At 42.8% G+C, this 23,269-nt stretch overlaps 1 protein-coding gene across 14 annotated transcripts in view; it reads right to left on the reverse strand.

The window, feature by feature from the left end:
- NCOA2 (nuclear receptor coactivator 2) overlaps nucleotides 1–23,269 on the reverse strand; it is a 1,057,595-nt gene that overhangs the window by 568,133 nt on the left and 466,193 nt on the right. For all 14 annotated transcript variants that reach the window (XM_069220319.1, XM_069220317.1, XM_069220318.1 and 11 more), the window contains one exon: nucleotides 7,992–8,164. In XM_069220319.1, coding sequence (XP_069076420.1) covers nucleotides 7,992–8,164 — 173 coding nt within the window. The remainder of the gene's footprint in view (nucleotides 1–7,991; nucleotides 8,165–23,269) is intronic.

Here is a 23,269-nt window from a genome sequence, read left to right on the forward strand (position 1 = left end):
TTGTGCCATTTTTGGTGTCATTTTTAACACCTGCTTAAAGCAGGCATTAAAAGGACGCACCCTTTGGAATCAATATGCCTCCTTGCAATTTGCTCCACTAGCGTCAGAAGTTTTGACGATAGTGGAGAAAAGCGCCACAATAGCATAAAAAGTTTGACACTATTGTACCTAATTCCGCCATATCTTAAAAAGTAGTGCTGGGGGGGGGGGATGGGGGGGGGGGGGGGGGGGGCGGTAGTAAGAGTGCAAGAAAAGTGCTGTATTACAATGTGAAGCACCACTTTTCCTGAATCTGGGACAAAATGTCTTTGTTAACGCCAGACCTAATTAGGGACCCTGTGTTTTAGCACAAGCAAATATGCATGTGTAGATTTGTTCATGTGACAATCTATTGAGCATTTACAGGCTCAGTTTTCCTCTAACCTTTTTTTTTTTTTTTTTTAATTCCTCCAAACCTGGAAAAACTTCTACTTCTGCCCTTGTCAGGAGTACATTTCCAACCTTCCTCATTATGGGAAAAGATTAGAGAAGGGGTGGGGAAATCCTTAAACATGCAAGTTAGTAGGTTTGCAGAGTCAAAGGCATTCCAGCCCTGGAACTATGGCTTACTGCTTCCTCCAGCCCCAGTATGTAGCTCTGCGGGAAGGTGGCAAAATAAGGAAATTGCTATAGTAGGGATTGAAATTGCAAGTATTCAAGCCCTACTATAGTAGTAGCTCTAACATAATCAAAGACTATTATCAGAGCTCTTACATAATGAGATTACTGCCATAATTTGATGCTGCACTAAATGGCACCAAAGGGACAAGTAGATTTTGTTACAGGACAAGTAGATTTAAGAAGTAACCTGCCCCATGGACAAGTAGATATTTTATTAAATTCCACACCCCTGTAGAAGAGAGAGAGAGAGGAAGAGCAGCCTATGGTCCCTTACCAGTTCATCTACAGACCATTACTCAGACGGGGGTATGGAAACTTGTGCATTTTGCATAATGGAGAAGAGTTTATCTTAGGGGTACCCTAATGACTGAAGTACGGGAGTAAAGCTTGCAGGTGGAGTTTCCCCACTCAAGGACTTTGTTGCATTCTGCTGAGCAAGTCTTCAAACCAGTTCCCCGCTGCCAGGAGGTGTATCAGATAGCGACTTGCCCCATGTCAGATACTCTGTACTACTGCTAACTGTGGTGAGTGTGCAACGTGTTGCTTTTGTAGGTAATCCACTGCGCTCATACTGTCCATTTTTACGAGGACTATTTTGTGTCAGATGATCTGAATGAAGACCTTGTGCGCTAGCTAGTTGACTAAAAGCTCCATGTTATTAATGTGTAGGCCCTGCTAAGGCAGTGACCACAAGCCCTGAACTGTCAAATCTACTAGATACACTCCCCAAACAGAAAGTAAACCATTCGTGATGTTGGTCACTTGTGGAGAGGGGTCCATGAAGGGCCAGTATTGAAACAGAGTATTGCTGTTCCACTACTGCAGAGAGCAACAGGTGATGGCCTGCATCAACACTAGATATTCCCAGTGACTCTTTGTGACCATTGAGCCAATAGGCACTACTGGAAAGGATGCATGAGTAGCCTGGCCTAATGTATTCAGGTTATGCAGGAAGCCATCATCCCTAAGAGACATATGTTCTGACTATTAGGTGTTGATGTCCCTGAGAAAGAGGCAGTAACTGTTGGAAAGCTTGTACCCTAGCTTAACTGGGGTAGGCTTTGCTTGTGATTCAATTATGGGTAGCCATTAAGAAAGGCTGAATGTGAATGGGCTGGAGGTGAAATTTGGTAGAGTTTATGGTAAATACCAACTCGTGGCGGAGCAAGATGGTGATGTCAGTGTGCACCAGGGACTGTTGCATACCTGTGCTTTTTATCAGCTAATCGTCGAGCTGGGGAAATATGTGGATACATCCCACCCTGAGGTGGACAGCCACCACATGTAGGCATTTAATGAACATCCTTGGGGATGTGGTGTCTCTGAAGAACAATACTTTGAACTCAATGTTGACCACTTACCACAAAGCAGTGGTGAGCGGGATGGGAGTGGAATGATATTCTGAAGGGTAGTCATATGAAAATATTCTGATAGTACGTACGTGTTGAGGGGTCTGAGGTCCAATATAGGGCCTGTCTATTTTGGGAAAGAGGAAGTATGGGGAGTACTTCCACTTGCTGTGGTGGAACTGGCTTTACAGCACTCTTGAGGGTGAGCACATGAAACTCCTCTTAAAGAAGGCAGTGGTGTTCCAGGCTGTAGGCGTGTTTATACTGTGAAATGTTTGTGAGGTTCAGGTGAGCTTGAGACAATACCTGTGTGCTCTATCCTGGAGAGTCCACTGATCTAAGGTAATCCCTTCCCAGTATGGAAGAAACCATTGGAGTTCTTCCCCTCCCCTCACAAGTGCAATGTGGTAAGGAAAGAAGGAAGGATTAGAGGCAAGTCACTGTTTAGAGGTAGAGGCCCCACTGGAGGGTGTGCCTTTGGCGTTACCATGGAAGGAATGCAGTTTGTGTAACCTCTGCCCCCTCTTCTAGTGGCAAGTCTGTTGCTTGCTCCGATAGGACTAGGATCAGTCGGGAGAGGTGGTCTTGAAAGTGCCTCTCCAGTGCTCCTTCCAAAAAAAGTCCCTGGCTGATGGCACCTGAATAGCATCTATCTCTTTAGGCATGTCTGTGACCTCCTTAATTTTCCCTAGCATGTCATCCACTTGAGATGTGAAAAGGTGACCCCAATGAAGGGTAAGGGATGAGATGGTGTTAGACTTCTAGCATGAAGTCACAAATGCGTAGCAAGAAGTGGTAGATTAAAATAATGGAGATACTCATCCTTCTAGCTGAAGGAATGGCTACATATAGGGCACAACAGATAGCTGCATTAGAGATGCGTTTTCTCTTCACCTTTGTTACGATGTTCTGTCATAACAAGACAGAAGGCCCACGTAATTGATAGTGTGCCAGTTAGTTGCAGATCAGTGCAGAGGCATTTCTTCAGACTAAGGCCGGGGTCAAGCATCTTGGCCGGATCTTGTGTCTGCTCCAAAGCGTTGCGTCAATATCGACCAGAGACAGAGGGAAGCATTGCATCTTGAGGAGGTGGTGACTTGTGCACAGAGCTAGAAATCTGACCCCGACAGTGGTGCTCAGCCTTGGTGTATGGCTGTTTGTGTAATTTGTGAGTCTACGTGTCAACGATACCAACAACTCAGCATCATCTGGGTGCGCAGATCACCACGGAGAGAGATGAATAAAGCACCTTCATCCTCCCCCTCTTCCTCCATTTGTTTAGGCTCAGAGGGGTCAGGCATAGCCAATGACCGCTGGGTTGATGGGTGGGGACACCTGCCGAACCTGTGTCCGCTTCTTCAGCACCAAGGGGTCAGCTATGCAAAAGATATTCCCTCGAAGGATCGTTTCATCTTGAGATGTTCCTTTTTGCATCTACCTTTTTGCTGTCAAAGGGTCTTTTTGCATCTGAAGGCAAGGCAGGAGGCACTGCGGGTGTCAACATGCTCAGATAAGAGACACAAATTGTAGACCGAGTGTGGGTCAGCCCAGGGATACTTTGTGTGGCACAGAGGACATTTCCTGAAGGGTGTCTATTCCATCACCCCCTATGCCACTTCATTCTACGCCGTCATTAAAAAAAGGAAAGGAACCCAGAGGAACGTGGGTGCTTTGAGGGTCTGGGATCCTGGGTTCGCCGATAGTCTCTGAAACAACCTGAGGGAGAAAAAGAAGGAACGACCAAAATTTTTTTTTTTTTTTTTTTTTATGAAAGGGCAGGTGACCGAGCTCCAGGAGCTGCGCCAAAACAAAGATTTTTGAGAAAAACAATTAAAGAATGGAGCGGATACCCATGCACACTGCCAACTAGGGGAGATGTCACCATACCTTGTAACTCAAAAGACTTTGAACAAGTAGCAAAAATCCAAACCCTTCACTAGATGGTAGGAGTAAACAAAGCATGTGTACCTACAGCCACACATACTATGAACATTTTACTGCAGGCTAGATACCTTAACTATTAAGATGACTATTTTGGGAGAGTTACTGGAGGCTTTCATTTTTTGGATGAGAAATGAGGCTGGAACGAAGACAACATTTTCATTGCTTAATAACCTACTATTTAACAACTGAGCTGGTATGGTTTATTTTGTTGTTGGGCTGTATGAGTGAATCTATGATGTTTGAATGTTATTTCCTGCAGTACATGAGATTTACATGGATGTGTGGTGTGGTGCCTGGGGTGTTACCTAGCAGTTGCTGGTTATTTTGTGTTTATGTTTACTGTAATCAAGTAAATAGTGCTATAGTCAGCTGATTTATGTTTGAATATGGTGCTCATGAAACATATTAAGCTAAGTCCTTTTTTGGACTCCATCTTGTGACTAAGCTTAGAGAAACCAGAGATACAGAAGGCTAAAGAGTTTTGTCAGGAGCATTGGAATAACGTGTCGACAGACCCATACTTTTGCTCTGGCATTAAAATATTTTATGGCAACAAGATTAGCCAGTCACTGAGGAACATGATACAGCGTAGACATTTCCTCAACAGGCATTATTTCCAGTACCAATATGTGGCTCAAAGCAAGTTGGGGTACGCCATTTAACAACAATATGCTTAAATTAACATGTGACAGTAGTGCCGATCTGACAGAAGCTTACTTCAGGCATGGTACCACTTGTTTTCTGAGGATAACAACAAGCTGCAAGTTTCTTCTCGGATTGCCAAAACAATATGCATCTTCAGCGAAATAGGTTATCAAGGTGTACTGGGCACTTATTGGATTCAGTATTGGTACAATGCAGCCTGACCATTATCCTCATCTTGTTTTTGAGTTGCTGATTCTCCTCAATCACGTCTCTTTCAGCCACACCACCAAACTCCACTGGACAGACCACCGCTGCGTCCACTTCTCCTTCAACAAACCCACAACACACCACTACCCACAACGGATCCCTCCAAAGGAGTTGGAACAGGTCACCGAAGACCAACTTATCGCGACCCTCTCCCAGAACCCACCAATCGACACCACTGACACTGATGCAGCTGCCTGCAACTTCAGGCAATGGGTCAACACCTGTGCCAATACTCTCGCCCGAATTAAGAATCCCTGCAATAGACGCACCTGCAGAAAGGCCTTCTGGTTTACCGCCGACCTCCACGAATCTAAGCAAATCTGCTGAAGATTCGCAAGAAAGTGGCACCAAGATAAGACTCTGGACAACCACACCACCTTCAAATACACCATCTGCAGACACCACCAGCTCATCTAAGCGGCCAAAAGAACCGTCTTCAAAGACCGAATCAACAACAACGCACACAGCCACAAGGAGCTCTTCAACGTCGTGAAGGAACTCTCCAACCCAGCTCTAACGCCAACGACATCCCGCCATCCCAAGACTTCTGCGACTCCCTAGCCTCCTACTTCCACTGCAAGATTGCAGACATCCACAACAGCTTCAGCACCCAGCCCGCCCCCCCCCCCCCGGCAACCGCCAACACCACAGATTCACCTACGGCCAACCTACTGCTTTCCTGGATCCCGGTCAACGACAACACGATCGAAATCATGAACACCATCCACTCCGGCTCTCTATCTGACCCCTGCCCTCACCACATCCTCAGCAAAGCAAGCTCTGTTATTGCACCCCAACTACGGAAGATCAACAGCTCCTTTGAGTCCACCACCTTCCTGGAGAGCTGGAAACACGCAGAGATCAACGCCCTCCTCAAAAAACCCACAGTGGACCCAAAGGACTTCAAGAACTTCCGGCTTATCTCCCTGCTCCCCTTCCCGGCAAAACAAAAGTCATTGAGAAGGCCGTCAACAGACAACTAACCCGCTTCCTAGAGGAGAACCGCACCCTGGACCCTTCCCAATCCGTATTCTGCAGCAACCATAGCACCGAAACTGCCCTCATCGCCTGCAACCGACGACATCAGAACCATACTGGATAGCGGTAAAACCGCAGCCCTCATTCTCCCGGACCTCTCGGCTGTGTTTGACACAGGCTGCCACAACACCCTACGCTCACGCCTCAGCAATGCTGGAATCCGTGACAGAGCCCTGGACTGGGCACCTCCTTTCGCACCGGCAGAACCCAGGGAGTCCGCCTCCCCCCCATTCCGCTCGGAGGCCACCAAAATCATCTGCGGCGTACCGCAGGGTTTGCCCCTCAGCCTGGCCCTCTTCAACGTCTACATGGCCCCGCTCGCTAACATCGCCTGATCCAACAATCTCAACATAACTCATACGGCAATGACACCCAGTTGATCCTCTCCCTCACCAAGGACTCCGCCAAGACCTACCTCCACGAAGGGATGAAGGCCATCACCGAATGAATAAAGAGCAGCTACCTCAATCTCCATTCCGACAAGACGGATGTCCTCATCTTCGGCTCCACCCCCTCCGCATGGGATGACTCCTGGTGGCCTGCCACTCTCAGAACCGCTCCGACTCCCACCGACCATGCACGTAACCTAGGATTCATCCTGGATCCCTCACTATCCACGACCCAGCAGGTCAACGCCATCTCCTCCTCCTGCTTCAACACCCTCCGCATGCTCCGAAAGATCTACAAATGGATACCCACCGAAACCAGAAGAACCGTCACCCAAGCTCTCGTAAGCAGCAAACTGGACTACAGCAATGCCCTCTATGCAGGAACCACGGTCAAACTCCAGAAGAGGCTGCAACGCATCCAGAACGCCTCTGCACGCCTCATCCTGGACATCCCCCCGCCACATCACAGACCACCTGAAAAACCTGCACTGGCTCCCAGTCAACAAGAGAATCACCTTCAAACTTCTCACCCACGCTCACAAAGCACTGCACAACACCGGACCATAATACCTCAACAGACTACTCTCCTTCTACACTCCGACCTGGCATCTTCATTCCACCGATCTCGCCCTCGCAACCGTCCCATGCGTCTGCAGAACTACAACCAGCGGTAGATCATCCTCGCACCTGCCCGCCAAAACGTGGAACACACTTCCCCCACCACCATCTGCACCAGACCAAAGGCCTCCTAAACTTCTAAAGACCTGGCTGTTTTTAGCGGTAGCAGTACCTCTACCCCACCCCACAACTTCCTCTGCCTTCCGCACCTCAGCGCCTTGAGACCCTCTCACAGGGGAGTAGTGCACTTTACAAATCCCTCTGATTGAATTACGTGCTGACTAGAATGTGTAACTATCTGCATTGCATACTGCTGTGGCATTCATTCTCATCTAGGTCTCTTGCGGAGCTGCCAATGAAGCTTCAACTGGTCTAGGTATTGCCAAAAGGTCACATCTGTTAACTGTAACTGTCCGTGCTATTATCCAATACAAAAATTGGTGTTTAACCTTCTCCAAAAGCTATTTTATTAAAAAGACACTATTGGATTTAATCATTAAATAACTTTGCATATCCAATACATTATCACTGTAATCATGTTATTACTTTTACAAATATTTTCAGAGCTCACCATAGCATCACAAACTAGAGGAAGTATATATTTAGATGCTAATTAAAACCCTTGGTGACAACCAAATAAATATTTTCTTCAATTTCTCTTATAGCCCAATTTAATGGTTAGAACTAAGTATACAGGGACAGTGTTTGTAAGGTGGGAGGTCGAGGGGAAAAGTTCTAGGGTTACATTTTAACAGAACTCAAGAAGATCTCATGCGGAACAGATGGATGTTGTGTCAAATCTGGCTAGAAAAGTTACCTCGGTTTGCAGTTTACAAAGTTTGGGAGATCCTCAGTCATTGCATGAAGATCCAAAGTGACAATGCAGAGTGCTCATTAACCTTGATGAGAAACAAACTAATAATCCTGTAGGGAAACAGACTGATCAGTCTGCATTTACTATCATTTTAAGGATCCATTTGATACGTGAGATTACTATAAAGTAATATTTCTGAGCTTTGCACTGCTTTCATGATAAAATGCACAAGGAAAACTCTTCAATATAGCTTACTGCACTTCTTACCTTGTTCTTTAATCTGACGAATTTGCTTCACAGTTTCCTTTAAGATTGCACATTTGTCAGGTTTAAAGTTGAAATTGTCAATATCATTGAAATTTGCAAAAATTAGCTCTGCAAGCTCTTCTATATATTTATTCTCCTGCTCACGATTTCGTTTTTCAGTGCTCCTTTTAGGACTGGAAAAAAGGAAAAAGAAAATTGTTACATTTTTATTTTCAGTTGCATTATCTGTTAGAACAAAATGTTACTTTCTTGTAATCTTAGTTCTCCATATAGAGTATTTAAATGCAAACTCAATATCATCTACTCCTGTGTGCTGAATGTTGCAATACATCTTAAATGGGTTACTGTATACGTGGGTAAAGCAAAAAGAATGGTAAAGGAAAATTAAATCAATGAAGTGATGTTGGACGAAGGTGTGTTAGTTTGTCTAGATGAGAAATCTACACACTTCATTTATTCGAAACTTTCTTACATGGGCAGCTGTGTCTATCTTGCAACATTTTTTAAAGTACCTTGGGTCTACCAAGAAGAGGTCTGCTGGTTTCTGATAATAATAATAATAATGAAGGGTACGTACCACTGATTTACCTATAGAACGCTTCAACAATGCTAAACCAGTGAAAAGCCCCGAAGTTTAAAAAACGCATACTTTCTTTTCCATATATTGTTAGTCTCATGAAAATAAATTTCATGGGTCTTTTCAAGCAGGCCCTGAATAGCAAAGTGTCTCTTGAAAAGGGAGCGACCAAGATAAATACTGTAGAAAAGGCTAACAAACCTGTTCAGGTAAGCCTAAGGCTCATTGTACACGTGGCAAAGCTCCTACTGGTGCAGATTGTGCCGATTCCAGGTAAACTATTACTGAGAAAATACTCTGTGCAAAGAAGCCTGATAAACCTACTGAGAATAGCTGTTCTGGAGTGGAAGTCTATGCAGTAATACGTGGCAAAAATAAGCACCGATCGCCAGGATGCCGTTTAGCAAATACCTGGAATCAGCACAATCTGCACCAGCTTTACCACATGTACAATCAGCATTAGGCTTACCCGAAGATGTTTGTTAGCATTTTGGCAGCGAGGACTTATGTAATAAACTAGCCATTATTTTATTTCAAAAAGCTATCTGCACCATAATTTAATAATAACTGTTAGGACTGTCAAATTGATTTGTCTTATCTAAGTAATGTTTCAAAGCCCTTTTACCATCTGTGGGATGAAGTGCTCTTTCTGATGAAGATGAATAATCCGAAAAGAATGTTGGGAGAAAGATGGACTGACATACGAAAATCTGATATCAATTTAGGAAGGAAAAAACGGGTTCTTAAGGAAATTTTGCAATAGTGGAAAAACAGATACTGTTCCTCTGAACACAAAGCTTGAAGCTCACTCACTGTTCTGGCTGACGATACAAGAAAAAGAAAAGCCACTTTCTATGATGTGCTGCAGGTCTGCCTTGTGCACTGGTTCAGAAGGTGAGCCCATCAGTTTGGAAAGGACATGTTAAGTTCCCAAGGACTGGAGGGCCTCCTGACAGAAGGAAAGACTTTCCTCAAGAAAATCCTTTATCACTGAGTTGGTGAAAAAGGATGTCTTAGAGGGGCTCTTTCTCTAAGCAGCGATGGCAGCCAAATGCATTTTAATAAAAGGCAACCAACACCAGATAAGGTTATAATGTCTCTTCTTGACAAGTTCTTAGACCAACCAGTTTTGAAGACACTATGAACAGATCCTGTTCCTTTTTAAAGGCACATAAGCAGTAAGTGGAATGTTTCCTTGCTTCTTTCAACATATTTATGCAGTCATCTGGAAGGTTAAAGAGACCATTGTTTATGTACTGAGAAGCCAGTTACTGAAGTACAGCGAGTGCAGGTTCAGATGTAAAAACCTGCCTGACATCCTGGAAAGAAGGTCTGGTTTAAACAGGAATATCTTGAGGCTGAGCATCAGGTGAAGCACATCTGGATCCCACCACTGCCTCAACTGTTCCGGGGCTATGAGGGTCACTTTAAATTTTCATTAAATTTTGATCATAATTTTGGGCAGTTAATGGGTTGAAGAAAAAGAGTGGGTGAATGTTCTTTCCCAGCCTATCAAAAAGGGCATTGCTCCTGAACCTGGGGTCTGGGAACCTGGATTCAAAGTTATGGCAATTGTAAATAAAATCAAATCAAATCATTAATATTTATAAAGCGCGCTACTCACCCGTGCGGGTCTCAAGGCGCTAGGGGAAAAAAGGGGGGGGAGGGTGGGGGTTACTGCTGCTCGAAAAGCCAGGTGTTTAGGAATCTCCGGAATGCGGAGTGGTCCTGGGTGGTCCTGAGGCTGGTGGGGAGGGAGTTCCAGGTCTTGGCTGCCAGGAAGGAGAAGGACCTCCCACCCGCCGTGGAGCGGCGGATGCGAGGGACGGCAGCGAGCGAGAGGCCCGAGGAACGGAGGAGACGGGTGGGGGCGTAGAAGCTGAGGCGACGGTTGAGGTAATCCGGTCCTTTGTTGTGGAGGGCTTTGTGTGCGTGGGTGAGAAGTCGGAAGGTGATCCTTTTGCTGACTGGGAGCCAATGCAGGTGTCTCAGGTGTGCAGAGATGTGGCTGTTGTACTTTCCCTTGTAGCTAACAAGTCGATTTGAAGTGTCCCACTTGTGAAATATAGCTAGTACACTGTTGCTGTCACCCATTCGATTTGTTGCAGCAATTGCCAGATGAGCTCATTCACTCCACCATTCTGAAAACTTGGGAGGTGTACTGTTGTGAGAGAAATGTCCATTGCCAGGGCCAGATCAACTGCACACCCTTTAAAAGGACTCACCTGTTGATAAAATGCCTGGCAATCATATTGTCTGCTTAATTAGTATCGCTGTTTCAGAGATGGATGGGGAAAAAAAAGATTTCAGAGGCAAATGATACACCACTGATTAGAACGTCACTTAGGAGACAATCTCTCCTCAGTTATGTGGGCTTCCCAGCCTTTCAGATACATACCTGTGACAGACTGGTGGGGGTTTCTGCAGTGGGACTCCATTCAGTATGATCATGTTCTTTCACCACTAGAGAGGCTGAATGGGTTAGAATTACTGTTATTATCTCTTCTTAATCTCTGGATTTCTCACATATCTGATCCTCTTGATGATCTTGTAGTGGCTGTGTACACAACGTGACATTGAGAACTAGCAAAATGCATGCATCTATGCTGCTAAAAAGGGACAATACTTGGCTGGCTATAGAAGCTGTTGCTTTGAAATAAATAAATATTAATAATCTTAGAACGTAAGGGTGACAGTTGTTCCTTCAAAGGAGACACGTTTTCTATGTGCATGTCCATTGTGGCCCGAGAGCACAGTATTCTTTGCAGCACGTGTAGAGCTGATTTTGATTAGCTGATCTGAAGAACAAGGTTGCAGAGAAGAGCCAGAATGGACTCTATGTGTTGAGAAGGTTTTAATGTCTAATTGGCTTTTACTAGCCTATCCTCCAACTATAGGTTTACAAATAACACTGTCCTCATCAGTGTACTACTACCACTGACATACATTTGGAAAACAATCATTGGTGCCGACTTCAGAGCCAAAGGGAGAGCAGGAAATTTGGGTAGTGATTGAGTCCCATAAGTGGAGAAATTTCTGACGAGTCTTCCAGTTGGGGGATTAGAAACAGGCATAATGTGCATCTACTGACACCATACAATCTCCACTAAGAGTATAAAGAAAAGTATAATGAAAAGTTAGCATGCAAAAGGTCGCCTTCATCCATTTGTTGGCATGTTTTAGGTCCAGAATGAGATAACACTGTAGAGTCTGACTTTTCTTCTGTACTATGAAATAGCAAGAGTTAATTCCTTTGTTATTTCGCAGCCTCCAGAATTTCCCCAATGGCGCTTTCCTGAGACTTAACCTCCCAAGTCCAATGCTTCAAGTGCAGCAGCTTTGAGATATTTCATAGAGATATTTGCTGGAATAGCAGGTGGAGAAGAACAGAATCTGAATTTTGTAATCAGACTGGCAATATTTAGCACCTAACTGTATTTTATCTTCCACCACAAGGCAAAATAGTTGGAAATGCTCCTCCCACCATGATGCTGGATGATGGTGCCAGAATAAGATAACAGTTGAGAGCCCTGTTTTTTCTTAAACTCCTTGCAGCTCTTGTTCCTTTACTCTATCCGTTGATGCCTTTCCCAAAAGGTTGTGTTTTAAATATATATATATATATGAGGGAAACCCAAGGATAAATAGGGACCTTCTGGGCCTCACTGGTTTTGTTCCCAGAGCTCTGCTCATTATATCATTGGTTAGGGGCCTATGTTTCTCAAAATAAAAGTTTGCAAACGGTTGGCCTCTTCCATCGCTCTTAAATTCTTTGCTAATTTCTCTCCTTTTCTCCTAATCAACTGATTTCAGTGGTCTGCTTCCATCCTAATACACAAACGTTCTTCATTTACTTGTTTTTTATACAGTGTAGAACCTGAAAAGGGTATGTCCATAATCTTTTGTTGAGCTTACAAGAGCAAACAAGAGTCTCAATTACAAATTGCATCTCAGGGATGCGATGGTATATGGTTTGTGCAGATAAATTAGCAACATTCTTGGCTGCACTTACTCTGGGCTAAGGTGATCATACTTTCTTGCAAAACATCTCTCTATATTCCACCATATACACTTCTGAACACCTCAGTAAACTGCACAATGGCGATTTCATAGCTCTCTACGGTACCGGCCTAATTGTGCGACAGATCTTAAAACCCTCAATGCTGTGGCAAAGGTTGCACATATTCTTTCCAAAAGAAACCATCCGCTTTGTTTCTTTTTGGGCATAGCAGAGTAAGTAAATGAAGAGGCATTGTAGTTTTCCTGCCAGCAGATACAAAACAAAGAATCAGGATGTGGTGTTTCCTCTTAAGACAACGAGGATGTGATTCAGGACTATATTTGTTATCCTGGCAGTGATCAGCTGACTTTATATTTCGGGAGGAGAATGCATGCTGGATTAAAAAAAAAACGGGACCAGAATTACCAAAGCCCCACTTGTGGTTTTTTAAGAGTTGTCTCTACAATACGTGATGTTTCATAAAAAGAAGCAGACGAGTTTATGTTCAATGTAAAGTCACCCTGTTGTTAACCATGTAAACGGGGACTCCCAACATCCACAGGAGATACGGAGGTGGTGGGTCTAAAGATCTTACAGAGAATCCACTAATTTCTAATCCTGATGACGACATGACCCTCTACAGAAGGGTTAATATTTTAATCTACAGGACCTGCTGGAGCTTCTCTCTACCTATTTAGGCAGTGGTCTATACTTTGTAGGGTGTAATCGTGCCATGAGTTTTTTTTGGGGGTGGGGGGATGATTGGGGCTAAATAGTTGAGTTGGCATCACAAAGCTGAGGCAAAAGGAACCACTTTAGAATGCTGGCAAACACCATTCAGTACTTTGATACTGTGAAAGAAAACAGAGTTACTACATAAAATGTACTGGCTTTGACAATGGGAGTATACATCAAACAGGGGGGTGCAACTTAACACCAACCTGTCACCCTCTCAATTCCAACAATGGCACAGAGATTTTATGGTGAAATCGGCCATGGTATCAATCATATACTGGAGTTATATTTATTTTAAAAGTGGTAACTGGGCATACCTACAGTGTTTCAAATGGTAAAAGTGTTCATAGTTGTCAAGTGCTCCATGTCTCATGCATCATCATCAGCCTTTCCCTCTATTTTAGCCACCAGTGCTTTTCATTTTGGGACTTGTCGTTTGGCATTCAACATTTTAAGTATAGGTTAAAAAAACAAATGTGACGTGCTTCTAGCTAATAAGTCATGACTGGCTGAAAATATCTGTAACATGGGGCTAGTAGTTAACTGTGTATGAAAATAAATAAAAAATGTTGTCAAAATCTGTTGAACACCCTTAAGTCCCTCAACAATTTGTTGGAATTTATACAAGAAAAGGTAAAAGAACAATGCGTTTGCACTATTCTGTTAGAATAACCCTCAATTCAGCGATCCCACATGAAATGTTCGGCTGGCTTGCTCTGTTTATTCTTTTTATTTATTCTTTTAAACATCGCCTGCATTTATTGTGGTAAATTCAAAGTCAGTAATGCATATCAAATTTTGTCCCTGTGAATATTTTCAACCTGTTTGAAGTATTTAACATTTTATGGAATAGTAGGAGAAAATATGTTGGGGATTGGGTGGATACATTTATTTTATTTATGTTAGCTCCTTCCTCTAATTCGTGGGTAGCTTATTTTCAGCTGCACTGGAATAGTAGTGTTTCTTTCCATACACTTTTGTAAAGCTGATAGAGGTGGAGCTGACAATTAGCATGATGGAGAAGATGAAATCTCTGGCACCTTAAGCAGTTGTGAAACATCCTCCACTGTTGTTCCAATTCACCCTTTTAACGCTTCTTACCCATACATAGGTGGGTGGCGGGGAGGAGGGACAAACCTCAGAGAAAAAAGACAAGGCAAAGATAGCACTTACTGCAAGAAAAATGGTGGAATTCAAAGGAAACCACAAAAGACACTGAATGAATTCACCAAAATGCAGGTTTTACGCAAAAAAAAAAAGCCTTGGGTAGGCAAAAGTGTTTAGGGATCCTGCTCTGGTGAGATGCAAAAATGATCTCCTTTACTTGCCTGGCCATGCAAGATGGGAGGAGCATCTGGCGATGCTTAAAGGCGCAGTTCCTGCTTGACAAACCTGTGTTCACACTATTTGTGGCTACAATTTCCCTTTACGGCAGTGCGTTCAACTCAAAGTATTTGATGTAACTAAATGGATTTACTTTAAACAGTATATAAATATGATGTAGCCTACTATAGGTGTGTTTCCTTTGTATAAAATAAAGATGAACAAGAGATTTGACATCTTTAGATGATCGAAAATATTTGTCTTCCAACTGGCATGTTCTCTCTTAAGAGCAAATGTTACAGACCCAGACATTGGCTTTTTCTTACTTAACTCTTCTTTTTACAGTCTACAGAGAGTGATGTTCTAAAAACCTGCATGGTGGCTTCCAGAAACGCAGTCATACAGGGAGTGGTGGCTGTGCATAAGGTTTGAATAGCAAATTCAAAACATAACCCATGTCTGCAATCCCAGAAACAGAGCAGCCCAAAGATAATTACACCCTCTTTTGACCAACATTCTGAATGGCTATAAGCAAGCAAAGCAAGAGCCCAACTCTTCATGAGAGTTCCAAGCCCGATTACCCCTCAGAAGCAATTCTGAATAAAAAAAAAACTGGCCCTAAGGGTGTATTTTCAGAGTACTTCAACCAAGGTATTTGGCCACACAGTACTGCCTTTTCTTGCCACAGCAGTCACCAAATAATGCAAAATATAAGAATTTCCTGTTTACACTAACCATCCCTTGTAATGTAAGAGGCCTTCCCCACTTCCCAAGCAATTCTTCAATGAAATGGCTCCAAATTAAGAATTTAAAAAAGGCATTCATAACTAAAATGGTGAAAAAGTCCTACGTTTTACAGAACCTGCTGTAAACTAAGAAATTCTATATCTTGTGGGCACCTTCAGTCGACACTGCCTCTCATTTGTGACATGTATATAGCATCTTTAGTTATATCCCACATGGTTTTAAATTTTCGCATCTTTCCAAACAGATGCTCAGTAATGTATCATCACAAAACAAAATAAATGAAATAAAATGATGGATGGAGTGTTATTTTGCTCGCCACGTCACCCCAGTTTGGACCCAGCCATATGCAAATCAGTCTTGACCCTGTTCCCCATAGGAACAGTCCAGCCCAAACTGCTGGGCCAGGTCTTCCCTGGACAGGAAACAAGCATCCTGGGACAGGTTTCAGGGTATCACCCTTCATCAGCCAGGCTAGCTTGAATCCAGTGGCGCAGCGAGCAAGGGACCCACGTCTGGGCATACCCCTGCCACTTAGGTGCAGAAAGCAACATCACAAAACAAAAATAAAATGGACGGAAGTGTTGAAACTTTTCAAACACTCACCCCCAGTCACAGATCTGGGTTTAATCCATCGTTATTTTGTTCGCCACGCCACCCCAGTTTGGACCCAGCCATATGCAGATTAGTCTTGACCCTGTTCCTCACGGAACATGTATCATAACAGATAATCAGTTTTGTGAGGGCAGGAGGATACTAATAGAGTAGGAGCTCTGTGCAACTTAATTGTAAGTCGAACTGCCTCTCGCTATACACATCTCAAACCGCCAGTCACAAGCTACAGCTGAGGCTAAGGGTTCTTTGAATGTTCAAACTGATGACACATCCAAAAATATACATCCACTGTACAGGCTTAGATCTCAAACAGCATTAATTGTGACATAACGAAAAGATTTATCAATATGGAAGATGAAATGTCCACACATTATGAAATACGAGCCATAGCATCAAATGCGCTTTGGCAACAATGAAAGTCATGAGCAAGAAGTGTACCCAAGTGTGAATGCATTATTACTCTAATACTAGCTTTAAATAAATTATGGAAATGCAATACGTTGTCACAGTTTCAGGGGAAAAAAGAAAAAAACACTTTGTTTCTTAACACCATTATTTTTCCTCTTTATTTACCCTAGGTCCAAACAATCCCAGCAATAAAAACTTGCACTATAGAAAATAAAGTTGTTACCCCAGCACTATCTGCTAGACAGGTCAGTGCTTGGTGAAGTTTCCACTGCCTTTTTGGTTTCTGACCTCCGGTTTTCATCCTGTACTGAATTTCGTTTTTGCTGGCTTTAGGATTCTGAGCACTTTACCTCCGCCGACCAGTGCTAAAATGCAAATGCTCTCTTGTCTTTTGGCTGCAGATACATATGCTTAGCATCAACGGCAGAGAAGGGCTCCTTAAAGCGGCAGTTAGCTAGTGGTTGACATAGAAGCTTGATAAAGTATGACACAGCTCGGCCCACTCTAGCCTGTAGATAAGTTAAGACATCAACACAATTGTGATCCATGCAGCTGCTTTACAAATGTCTGCCAGTGGGATGTTTCCTAAAACAAAAAGCCATTGAAGTTCCTTCTTGCATGTACAATGAGCTCTTGCAGATGTAGGAAGTGCTGGCTTTGCTTTGCGGTAGCATGTCTGAATAAATCTAACTATCCGGCTATCCCTGCTATGGATATAGGGAAATCTGGTCTTGGTTTTGTAAATTCAACAAAGTTGTTGCACCTTGCAAAAAGGTTTTGTTCTTTCTATGTAATACATCAATGCTCAACATCTAGTGTGTGCAGAGCTCTTTCTGCAACAGAATCTGGTTTAAGGAAGAAAACTGGAAGATCTATTTTTTTGGTTTGTATGGAAAGGTGACACCACTTTAGGAAGGAACTTTGGGTTAGTACGGAGTACCAACTTCGATGGGTATACTTGAAAGAAAGATTCTTCCAAATATGAAAGTTCACTTATTCTGCCAATGGAAGTGATAGCCACCAAAAATGCTACATTCCATGTGAGGAATTCTAGATCACAAGAATGGAGTGGCTCAAATGGAGGTCAAATGAACCTATTGAGAACGATATTAAGGTTTCAAACTGGTATTGGTAGTATGAAAGGAGGAATGACTCTTTAGACCTTCCATAAATGCTTTGATGACTGGGACTTTAAAAAGTGACATGTGTTGTCTGTTTTGCATGTAAGCATCTACAGCTCCTAAAAGTAACTTAATTGATGTATATGCAAGGCCTGGTTATAGTAAATAACAGGTAGCCAATGAGGTCTAGTACTGTTGTCGATAGTGGTTGGATTTGTTTGCTGAGACAGTAATGTACAAATGTTTTCCACTTGGCCGCAAAACATGCTTGTGTAGCTTGTCAGCACGCTTATTTTAGAATGTCCATGCAATCATTTGGTAGGGTAAGGTGTCTAAATTCTAAGACCTCAGGAGGCAAATCGCCAGATTGAGCTGTGAGCGATTTGGATGTATTACTCTCCCTTGATCCTGAGTAAGAAGCTGTGACCAGCGAGGTAACTTCTCGTGTGGCACTACAGAGATGGCTGTCAAGCCCATATTGGGGTTATTAGGATTAGTGTGAGGGATGTTCGTGTGAGCGTTTGAGCTATGAACGGAATGAGGGGGTTGGGGGGGGGGGGGGGTGCATAAGCAAATATCCCTCAACAGTTTATCCAAAAGGGCATTTCCCTCGGATTGGGGTGAGTAAGCCTGGAGGCAAAGCTTTGGCATTTTGCGTTCAGTTGTGTTGCAAAGAGGTCCGTCTCCGGGGTTCCCCACCGTTTGAAATATGAGTGGAGAAATGCTGTGTTGATTCCCCACTCATGAACCTGCTGATGCATTCTGCCAAGCATATCTGTGAAGTTGTTGTCAACCCGAGGTAGGTATTCTGCTAGGAGGTGGATTTTGTGATGTATGGTCCAATGCCATGTGTGCTCGGCTATGAGGGAGAGTTGTAGTGTGCCGTCCTATTTGCAATATAGTGCATTGCAGTCATATTGCTGGTCTGAACTAGGACTACTTTTTTGTGAAGCTGGGTCTGAAAAGCTTTCAGAGCTAGTTGAATTTCTAGAAGCTCTAGATGGTTTTTGTGAAATTGTTTCTGAGTTGGTGACCAAAGTAGCATACTGTAAAGGTTCTGTACATGTACCCCCCTGCCAAACCATGAAGGCCTGCATTTGTGGTAATGGTTATTTGCAGAATGGCCCTACCAAAACTAGATCTTGTAGATGCCCCTCTGCTTGAGACTATTGTGAATGAGGAGTGTGTTGACAGGGGCGCATATGTAAACAGGTGTTTGGTACAATGGATACATAGGACGCCATCAAGAAGACAACCTGTGACAGTTTTTTACTATGACATGATGATTTGGTTGAAACCGAGACAATGACAGCTTGATTTTTTGCACCCTGTCTGGACTCATGTAGGCTTTATAACTGAGTTTAGTATAGCGACTAAGAAAGGTTGGACTTGAAAAGGTTGGAGGTGGGATTTTGCAGTATTTGTTGTAAAACCTAGTTTGTGTAGGAAGTCAATGACCTTCTGAGTGTCCTGTAGACATTGTTGACTGGTTGGACTTATGAGCCAGTCGTCTAGAAATGGGAATAGAAGTGTGCCCTCCCTTCTGAGATGAGCTGCTACCACTGCAAGGCATTTGGTTAATACTCATGGAGCTTTAGTCACCTTAAATGGCAATACCTTGAATTGGTAGTGTTGGGCTTTGACTTGAAAACGCAGATAGCGACAGTATGGGGGATTGTGGGAGTGTGAAAATAGGAGTCTTCGAGGTCCATGGCTGTCAGTAAATCTCCTTAATGTAAAAATGGAATCAAGTTATGTAGTGTGACCATGAGAGAGTGTTCTGAGGAGATGAACTTGTTGAGATGGGTAAGGTCTCGAAAAGGCCTTAACGTCCCATATTTTTTTTAAGAATGACGAAATATAGGGATTAGACCCCAGGCCTTGAAAATTTTTTGGGACTAACTCTACAGTCCCTTTCTGAAGCAGAGATTGCACTTCTTCCTGGAGAAGTGCAAGATGGTCTACTGACATTTTGTGGTGGTTGTCATATAGTGATTTACTTTAATTCCTTATGTACAACATGTTAAATATTAATCCAGAATACAGCCAACACGTGTTTCGTCCAATGGGACTTTTTCAAGGCAGAACTGTAAAAAAAAAAAAAAAAAAAAAAAAAAAAGGGGAAGTATCCATGTGAAGCCACTAGATGAGCGTGTATTCCTGTGGCAGCTAGTAATGTTTCATAATAAAGCGGTTCCTGAAAATGATAAACATTGAAGCATCAGAAGCAGCAGTCGTTGAAATTGAGTCAGTCTGTACGGTAGAGGTCCCTGATAAGCCCCTCGAACCGTACTATCATGGGCACTGAGAGTTAGAATCCGAGGTCGGCGTACGTGCGTTGTAACGGACAGACTGACTCAATTTCAACAACTGCTTGGCTGTATTCTGGATTAATATTTAATATGTTTTACATAAGGAAATAAAGTTAATCACTATATGACAACGATCTTCTGGAACTTTGGACTCTCTTTTATTTTGAATTTGATTCTCTTCGGACTACTTTCTGGAGTGCCCTGGTATCTATGTTTTGAAATTCACTTTCCAGCAAAGCTCAAAGGAAGCTCCTTTCTCTGATCTAGTGCAGTTTAATACCCTTGGTGGTTGGGTATTCCTACCAGGCTTAGCACCCATTCAAGGACTCACTGGATCGGCTATTGTGACATTTATTTGTTTGTTTCAGATGTGCAAATGTTTTAGCACCAACCACCACTTTTTCTAGACACATTTTGTGGTGGTGTTGTGGGTATGGAAGATGTGAGTTCTAAACCGTACCTGTCCTTGATAATGGAAAGAACCAACTGACTGGTGGTAAATTGTGTCCAGTGTTGGTAGGAATGTTGTCACCTTCCCCCAACTGGCGTTATAAGTTGTGTGTGTGTGGGGGGGGTGTTTAGTTTGTCACTGCTTAGAAGGCCTGGTGGCTTTGGAGCGAGAATCACAACCTCTACCACTATGGTTTTAGGTCAAGCACAGCAGCGCTGCTTTACAGACATGTTATCTATTTGTAGACTTTAGCCATGTCCTTCTAAAGTCCATCACTTTCATTCATTCCTGGACCTGCATTTCAAAAATCCCTTGATGTTGTTAATAAATGCTTTAAGTTTGTCCCGCCTGGAGGCTGTTTCGTTACGCCTTGCAGACTGACCCAGTTACATGTATGATTGCACAATTGGTGATAAACTTTACAGTGTGCACAGTCCTTTTTAGCCTGAGCGTGCAAGAGCTTCAGACCTGCTGTACAGAATTGCAGGCCTTTAACCATGCCTATCTTACACCCATCACTTTCAATCATTCGTGGGCTTGCCTTTTAAAAATACCTTAATGCCATTGGTAAATGCTTTACATTCGTCCCGCTTTGAGGCTGCTTTGGTACCGCCTTGGGGACCGACCCTGTTACATGGATTACACGATTGCCAATATGCTTTACTGCTAGCTTTTTCGTTTGTCTATGTCCTTTGTGCTCATGTTGATAGCTGCCATATCGCTTTGAAATTTCATACAGTGCGATCTCAATCGGCAGTATTGGAGGGCTGTGCATGCTCTCCTTCGAGCTCCATTGCGGAAATGCCATTTTGTTTTTTATAGTTGAAGAAAAGGGAGCTTCTCGTGATCAGTAAATGTATTAGCAATAATGTTATCAGCCACAATAAGAACATACTGTCTGAAGAAGCACTTATAGCATATTAGCAGAGGATGGTGCAATAGTCTAATCTATATTGGTTCTACAAATGTTTAGTGATTTGCTGCCTTGCATGAGCCACACTTTAAAGTATTATGCTGTGTAAATAGCACAATACACCACACTGGGCAAAACATTTGACTACGATATTTTAATGCCAACTTTTTTTGACCTGCTGCTTTGCTTACCTAGGGCAGGGTGCTTAATTGGATGAACACCTGCACACAATGTTGTACTAGAAAATAGTGATGGCTAGCCTGTAGGAGTTGAAGTAGTTTGAAATAGTGTTCGTAAGACAGCTTGGCCAACATTGGTCTGTTGCTTTGAAAATACATCTCTCACAATAATGTTTGTAAATGTATGAGGAGTAGACCATGTGGCAGCTTTACATATATCAGCCATTGGTAAGTTTCCTAAGAATGCCATAGACGCACCTTTCTTTCATGTAGATTGTGCTCTAGGGGGTGATCAAAAGTTGTCTTTTTGCCTTAATGTAACATGTTTGTATGCATCTAACAATCCATCATTCTAACCCTTGTTTAGAGATAGGATTGCCCTTATGTGGTTGCTAAAAAGCAACAAAATGTTCTAAACTCTTCAGTTCTAACTATATAGTACATAATAGCTCTTTTGAGATCCAGAGTATGAAGAGCTCTTTCTGCAACTGACTCAGGCTGTGAAAAGAAAAAGACGGGCAGTTCCACTGTTTGGTTGTTGTGAAAAGGAGATACTACTGTTGGGAGAAATTTGGCTTTTGTTTTAAGTACAACTTCATGTTTGTGTACTTGGAAAAAAGGTTCCTCAAGGGTACAGGCTTGTATTTCACTAACTCTTCATAATGAAGTAATAGCTATGAGGAAGGCAACCTTCTATGTCAAAAAGTGAAATTGACAAGACTGCAGGGGTTCAAAAGGTGGGCCCATGAGTCTGGCAAGTATGATATTTAGATTAAAAGAAGGAACAGGTGGAATAGTGCATTTTAATCCTTCCATGAAGGCTTTAATAACAGGAACTCTGAATAGAGAGGTGTGTTGAATAGTCTAAGTATGCAGATATTGCAGTAAGGTGAATTTTGATGGATGAGAAAGCCAAATTTGATTTTTGCAAATGAAATAGGTAGCATACAATATCTTGTATTGATGCTGTAAGTGGATCAGTGTTTTATATTGACAGTAGTAAACAAATCTTTTCCATGTTAGCATAACATTATCTAGTAGTAGGTTTACATGCCCACTTGAGCACTTCCATACATTCTAATGGAAGTTTTAGGTATCCAAATTCTATGACTTCAGGAGCCAAATAGCTAAATTGAGAGCACTGGAGTTTGGGTGCCTGATTTCACCATTGTTTTGTGTTAACAAATCTGTTCTGATTGAAAGTTTGGAATGAGGTACTACAGACAGGTCTAGGAGTGCTGTATACCAATGTTGACATGCCCATGTTGGGGCTATGAGTTTGTTGACCAGAAAGGAAAGGAGTGGGAGAGGGGGGAAAAGCATAAGCAAATATCCCTGACCAATTGATCCATAAGAGCATTGCCCTTGGATAGGGGAAGTGGGTGTCTGGATGGGAGGTTTTTGGGCATTTTGTGTTTTCGCTTGTTGCAAATAGGTCTGTTTCTGGTGTTCCCCACTTTTGAAAGTACTTTTGAAGAACCTGGAAGTGAATCTCCCATTCATGTGTTTGTTGGTGATTCTTGCTTAGGAGATCCATCAGCTGATTGTGTATTCCTGGAATGGATTCTGCTAACAGATGAATGTGATTGTGAATTGCCAATTTCCATATTGTTTGTGCTAGTAGGGACAGTTGAGATGAATGTGTCCCGCCCTGTTTTTTGAGGTAATACATGGTCGTCATGATTTCTGTTTTTATTAGAACAGCCTTCTTTTTGAGAAGGGGTTGAAACGCTTTTAGGGCAAGAAATACAGCTAATAATTCTAGGTGGTTTATATGAAGTTGTTTCTGTTTGGGATTCCATTCCCCTTGAATGGTATGATTGTTGAGATGAGCTCCCTAATCTATCATTGAAGCGTCTGTTGTCTTTATGGTCTGAGGCAGAGGGTCTTGAAATGACCG

The sequence above is a fragment of the Pleurodeles waltl genome, chromosome 2_2 (assembly GCF_031143425.1).
Source record: "Pleurodeles waltl isolate 20211129_DDA chromosome 2_2, aPleWal1.hap1.20221129, whole genome shotgun sequence".
NCBI lineage: Eukaryota > Metazoa > Chordata > Amphibia > Caudata > Salamandridae > Pleurodeles > Pleurodeles waltl.